Source organism: Henckelia pumila, chromosome 4, assembly GCF_033568475.1.
Source record: "Henckelia pumila isolate YLH828 chromosome 4, ASM3356847v2, whole genome shotgun sequence".
NCBI classification, from domain to species: Eukaryota; Viridiplantae; Streptophyta; class Magnoliopsida; order Lamiales; family Gesneriaceae; genus Henckelia; species Henckelia pumila.
This window is the reverse complement of record NC_133123.1, coordinates 1130508-1136867: the sequence shown is the minus strand read 5'-3', so window position 1 is coordinate 1136867 and position 6360 is coordinate 1130508. Positions and strand designations below refer to the sequence as shown.

General features: G+C 35.0%; 2 protein-coding genes across 2 annotated transcripts; one reads left to right on the top strand and one right to left on the bottom strand.

Annotated features, from left to right (window-relative positions):
* The first annotated feature begins 1305 nt into the window (after positions 1-1305).
* Positions 1306-4158, top strand: LOC140866579 (probable 2-carboxy-D-arabinitol-1-phosphatase). Its single transcript, XM_073271607.1, has 7 exons — positions 1306-1586; positions 2288-2439; positions 2918-3037; positions 3118-3217; positions 3407-3546; positions 3628-3707; positions 3795-4158. Exons 1-7 carry the CDS (start codon positions 1448-1450, stop codon positions 3919-3921), a joined length of 858 nt encoding a protein of 285 aa, XP_073127708.1. The 5' UTR covers positions 1306-1447; the 3' UTR covers positions 3922-4158.
* A 92-nt stretch (positions 4159-4250) lies between these two features.
* On the bottom strand, positions 4251-4910 carry LOC140867737 (uncharacterized). The gene has a single exon (XM_073272783.1). It carries the CDS (start codon positions 4908-4910, stop codon positions 4251-4253), a length of 660 nt encoding a protein of 219 aa, XP_073128884.1.
* Between the last annotated feature and the right edge of the window lie 1450 nt (positions 4911-6360).

Here is a 6360-nt window from a genome sequence, read left to right as displayed (position 1 = left end):
AGAAAAAAATTAATTTTACGATATTAATATAAAAATTTAGAATTAAAAAAATATAAGAATATAAATTTTGAAAATAACAAAACTAAAAACTAAAATTTACGGTAATAATATTAAAAGTTAGAGTTAAAAACATATATTTACAAAATTAATGTAGGAGTATAAATTAAATATATTACCTACCTAAAAATATGAATAAAAAAAGTTATATTTTATCATTGTGAAATCTATCTATCTATTATCTATTATTACATATCTAAAAGTGTGAATAAAAGGATAAAGTTTTATCATTGTGAAATAACAAATTTGCAATTTTATTTACACTATAAGAAAAATCATATAAAAATATATAAGAATATAATACAAGTTAAATGACAAATAATAAAAATAATATGCAAGTTACATGACTATAAATGAAAAAATATATGCCAAAACAGAACAAAAAAAACATGTGAGTTAAATGATCAAAATAAAAACAATATACAAGTGACATGATTAAAAATAAAAATGCATAGTAATATGACTAAAAATGAAAACATTCAAGTTACAGGATTGAAATTATAAATTCACCATTAACATGACTAAAAATGAAAAAAAAAATGATCATTGTATTATTTCAGTTGATTTTCATAATAAATAATTAAAGTCTATATGATTTTTATTATCAAGCCGTGAAAATTTCAATAATTATAAAAAATAATAAATAGATATATTATATAAACAAAGTATTACCACGTGTATCGCACGTGCTGTTTATTAGTATATATATATATATATATTATATTTTTGTGAGCATATCAAGAGACCAACTAAAAGCCTCTTACATAATAGCAGTAATACATAATAATCTATAACGAAAAGAACTAGTTTTGACCAAAAATAATAATATTTTTTATTGATTGGATTGAAGATCTTATCATTAAGACTGTCTTATATGATTTTTCGTATAACAAATATTACCTAATCTTGGGATAAGTGAATAGATTTCGAATTTTTAATAACTACTACTATGATGTCCCTTTATAAAGTTAAAATATTTATCTAATCATGATAATTTTTGTTATTTTCAAATTATTTATTTTTTCATTAATATAAGACGTTGATTGGATTTTAAAATATGAATAAATATAAAATTAAATATTTTTTTTGAAGCAATAAAATTAAATTAAATTAAATATTTAAAAAAAATATAATAAGGTATGCGATATTTTGCTATTTTTTTTATTTATTTATCGGTTAAAAAGTCCATTTATCCGGGTGGGCTACCACTATCCAGAACAAGAAAAAAATCTCCAAGAAATGAAAAACGACCACAATATCCGTCACTGTAAATGGCAATCCCGAACAATAGCAACCATAGTTTCAGCAACCACCCAAAAAATATCTCAGCACGAAGCGAGTAGAATTGGACATAGGCTGCATTACCTTCTTTTAGTTGCTCGGGGGGAAAATGGTTGTTCTGTTCTCTCCATTCTTGCCCACGGCCGCCGTTTATGGTTCAAGAAAACCTCCCAAACTTCTGGCATGCTCCAGCCGACTTGATCGTGTTATGTGCTCATCTTCCACCCCCCAACAGTCCATTGCAACTGGTAACTATACCGATCCTCTACTTTTATTAATGTGAAGTGAAACAACTCGTTAATTGGACTGCTTAGATATTGTGGGATCCTAGTCTCGAATTCAATTTTTTTTTAGTCTGCTAGTAATCTGTTACTGATTCTTGGGGGTACTGTAAGATAAGATTACTTCTACTATCTCCCGCTTGTGTGACACCGTACGTGGCTAGTTCGAGTCAGCCGGTTTGATTGCTTGCCTAGTGTTAGCCACCTAGCTATTTTGGTCTAGAATGTGAATGCAATTGTAATTTATGTACATGATCATATACCGGAACAAAAGTGTGACGAATGATATGGATGCAGTGGGAAAAGAGACAAAGAAAAGTTTGATGCTGCCCCCAAGCAATGGAGAGATGAGCACTAGTCATGATACACACTCGTAGTGCTAACTGCTAAGTTGATTCACCTATCTGCTAAAATCCTGTAGGGTTATATATAGGCATTACATAAAGTGAGTTCTGTTTGACGTTTCTTCCCAGTATGACCAAGTCCGCGAAAGATATATATTATTCCTCTTGATTGATTGCTTATGCTTTAGTTTCTTGTTTCTTTTTGTTGCCCATTTATGTTTGTTTCCTCTGTTTTTCCCTTATCTCTAAATGCTGTTTTGGTTAGAAAAGGTTGGCAATAGTTACTCATAAACTCGGTTTCGTGAACATAACTTATCATCTCAGAAGTATCTGGAAACAACAGCTCTTTGACTGGTGGCTCGTATGATTTTCAAAGAGCCACTACTTCACTTTCTGAGAAATTGCTGTCTTCACCAAAGAAGGTGACGATTCTACGACATGGTCTTAGCTCGTGGAATAAAGAAAGTAGAGTTCAGGTATGTCTCATCAGCACTCCAAATCAAGTGCAATGCATGGTTTTGTTCAGGGGTATTGGGGGAAATATTACACTAGATGTTTAGAAACGGCTAGTAAATTCTTGTCGATATATTAATAGATTTTGGAAAATAACACCCTCGAATTTGTTTTTAGTTACATGACCTTCTCAATATGATTTAATATATACACTTTTGCCTCGAGGAAGGCCACGAATAAAATAATTCTATTTATGAAATTAAATTTCTCATTGTCCCACTCCCATCATTTAAGTACCATGATCATCTGTGAATATATGTTTATGCTGTGTAAGGTAAAACAATAACAACACACAAGCCTTAATCCCACTAAGTTGGAGTTGCGCAGATCGAAGAAATATTCTATACAATGATATCTAACATCGTTCTTCCAAAATCATTTAAGTTTTATAGCCATACTTCTTAAGTTTTACTGCAGTAAACTATGTCGTGGTGTATATAGGGCAGCTCAAACCTGTCGGTCCTAACTGAGGCCGGGGCAGCACAAGCGGAAAGGTGCAGAAACGCCTTAGCGGAGATACATTTTGACAAGTGTTTTTCAAGTCCAATATCTCGTGCCAAGGTTTGTTGTGCATGATCAGGTTGGTCAAGTCCCAAACAGCTATACTTCATGAATATTCTAAGCTTTCTGTGTTGATGCAGTCTACTGCCGAAATCTTATGGCAAGGGAGGGATCAACCTTTGGTTTATCTTGACACGCTCAAGGAGGCTCACTTATATTTTCTTGAAGGCATGAGAAATGGTGGGTCTCTCTTGTTCCCACTGTTATAGCACTCCCCGTAGCCGATACTCTGATTCATATATATTACTGTCTTGTAAGAAATTTGAATCAACAACACACACAACTCTGCTTCCTAATGAATTTAGCCATCACTTGATAATGCTGTCAGCGATATCCACTTAGTAAATCACGTTTAGTGTTTGGAGGCAGTGGATGCCCGGAAGAAATATCCCGAAGAGTACACAGCATGGAGAGAGGATCCTTCGAATTTTTGTGTTAATGGCGTATATCCTATTCGACAATTGTGGCGGACAGCTCGTGAAGCTTGGTTAGAAATCTTGTTCACCCCAGTAAGGCACTTTTCCTGACCAAAAAATCAATCTATTCCCGAATTGTCTTATAACATTTTATATCTTTTCTGGAATGGACAGGGAGAAAGTTTTTTGGTTGTTACTCATAAGTCGATTTTGAGGGCGTTGATCTGCACGGCTCTTGGACTGGGGCCAGAGAGGTATGTCGAGATTCTCACCTGTTTGTAGTTGAGTCGAGCTTTGCAGAGTGAGCTTAAAAATGCAGTTTTTGAATTTTGACTGCACAGGTTTCGCGCGATTGACATAAACAACGGCGGGTTGTGTGTCTTTAGCTTTAATATACACGGGGAAGCAATGCTCCAAGGATTGAATATGACAGCCCATATGTACACCGATCACATTTACCATTACTGAAGGATACAAACACCACATGCATGATAATGCAACATGCAGACTCACCAGAACTCAGGAACAGAGGAACTTGTTTCGTACTGAACTAGTTCCCTTTGGACACACGAGATATAAGTTATAACTAACTCTATATACACTCTATGTTCTTCTGCCTTTATTGTAGTGTAAAAATGAATAAATAAATAAAAAGCCATGTGGTTTATTGTTAAACCAAGACGAAGTTAAAAGCCTTGATTCTTGAGTAGTACTAATTGAATTATTTTATTTGTACGAAAATAAATAAGCTTTTTTTTAATGTTTTTTTTTTTTTTGAGAAAAAAACTTCAATAAAACTAGAAACCACAATCCAATTTTACAAGATCAGCAAGCCATTGAGGTATACTCCCAATAGAATATTCAAAAGAAAGGACAGAACCACAGACTTTTTGCGCCAAAAAATGAGCAACACGATTAGCCGAGCGACGCATGTGCCTGATGGAAACAAACTTTGGAGACTCAAGAAGCGATCGGATTTCCATAGCAACCGCACCTTCCGGACCCAGATTCTCTGATTGAGTTTCCACTGCTCGAATAGCCAATAGGGAATCCGAAAAAATGCACACATTAGTAAATCCTTGTAGCGAACAAAAATCCATTCCAAACCGAATTGCTTCTAATTCGGCACTAACAACAGAACTTGGACAGCGAATAATCTTGGCTTTTGCTCCCCAAACGAACCCATTAATATCCCTCACCACAGCCCCAACACTAGAAGAATTATTCAAATGATTGAAGCTCGCATCCACATCTAATCTTAATTGCCCCGGAGAAGGAGGCCTCCAACTGGTTTCGCCGTGTATTCGAGCAGCAGTATTAGCCTGCAATCCACACTTTGTGTTTGCACAATGGAAAGAATTTAGAAGGGAGGACACCCAATCTATATTAATCTCAGTCCATTGGTTCAATTGATTATGAACTCTCTTACAAATTTCTTGCCAAATTGCCCAAGCCATCATAACAAATATCTCCAACTCACTTTTTGAATGAACCGTTGACAGGAAAGCACCACAATCTAGAAAAGAAGCCAAACTGCTACTTTTTAAATTCTGCCAATACATGGAATTTTTCCATATTTTCCTAACAGCTGTGCAGAAAAATAAGCAGTGTGTTGTGGTGGCCAAGTAAGACTTACAAAGAGGTCAAACGCCGTCAGTTGGTACGTGTTTTGCAAGCAAATTTGCTGATGTTGGGATAAAACTCCAGGATGCTCTCCAAAGGAAGATACACACTTTTTGAAACAGTATTTTACTTGGCTTACCTTGATCGAAATGTTTTTCCTCTGTATATTATTTGTAAACTTTCGTCTTCAAATTTTCGAGCTAACTATTCAGTTCTAAGATGAATCAACAAGTTTTAAGGAGCATGTTTGCGACGATTTGAATGTGTGAAACAAAACTTAAAAAACTGGCGCAACAAATCAGCAGGGGAACTCATTCCAGGAAACAATGATCCAAAATATTTGTGCAGAGAAGATGTGGTAGACATATAAATGGAGCACCACCTTTGCCTACAGGGGCTTATTGGTGGCTAACCCTGTTAGAGTAGGTGCCCATAAGGCCAACCGTTGGCAGAACATTATTGACTCTATGTACAAATAATCTTTATTTAATACAATTTATCTTTTGTATATGACAATATCTTTATCTCTATACTCATGCAAGTTGCATTGATAAAGACCTTGAATATACTATAGTGCATGAAAGATGAAATATCATTGCATGATAGTCACGAAACACATCTTTATTCCACTGTATGTTCTAAACATAGTTCATAGTCGATTAAGCCGCCCAAAAGAAGGATAAGACTCGCTTGAGATTGAGACTATTATCTGTGATGTGGAGTACCATGTTTCATTGGTAATGAACATAGGATGTCCGAAGCATACAGGTGGTGACACATAGGATGTGTTCATTGAACAACCCTCGTAGGACTTTCCAAGTGGTTATCAGTTTTTCGAGTGGATGAAGTCCTGATTATGGTTGTACACCATTAGTCCTTATGACCCGGAACAACACTAGGCTCTGTGTAATAATACTGCACTTTGATCAGTTTACTGGCTTCAGGAGAGCATTACAATGACATGGTTGGGTGTAGCTATGACATAAATGGGAGTCAGTGGTTGTAGTCGGAGATTCACCACACATTTATGAAATGTGGATATCCTATATGATATGAGGAAATGATAGTGTATTCAGTCTCTCGCCAGAGCATGATATATGTTTTAGGGAAATGGTTTCTCTAGTTACATATATAATATCACTATGCATTATCCAAGATGATATAATATAGTTATCGAATCATAGGCAACTCTCGATATACCAATGGTTGCCGATTCGATCGAGATATATGAGATGAAGGAACTGTACTGTACGTTAACCATAATCGACTGGTTCTTGCAGGCAC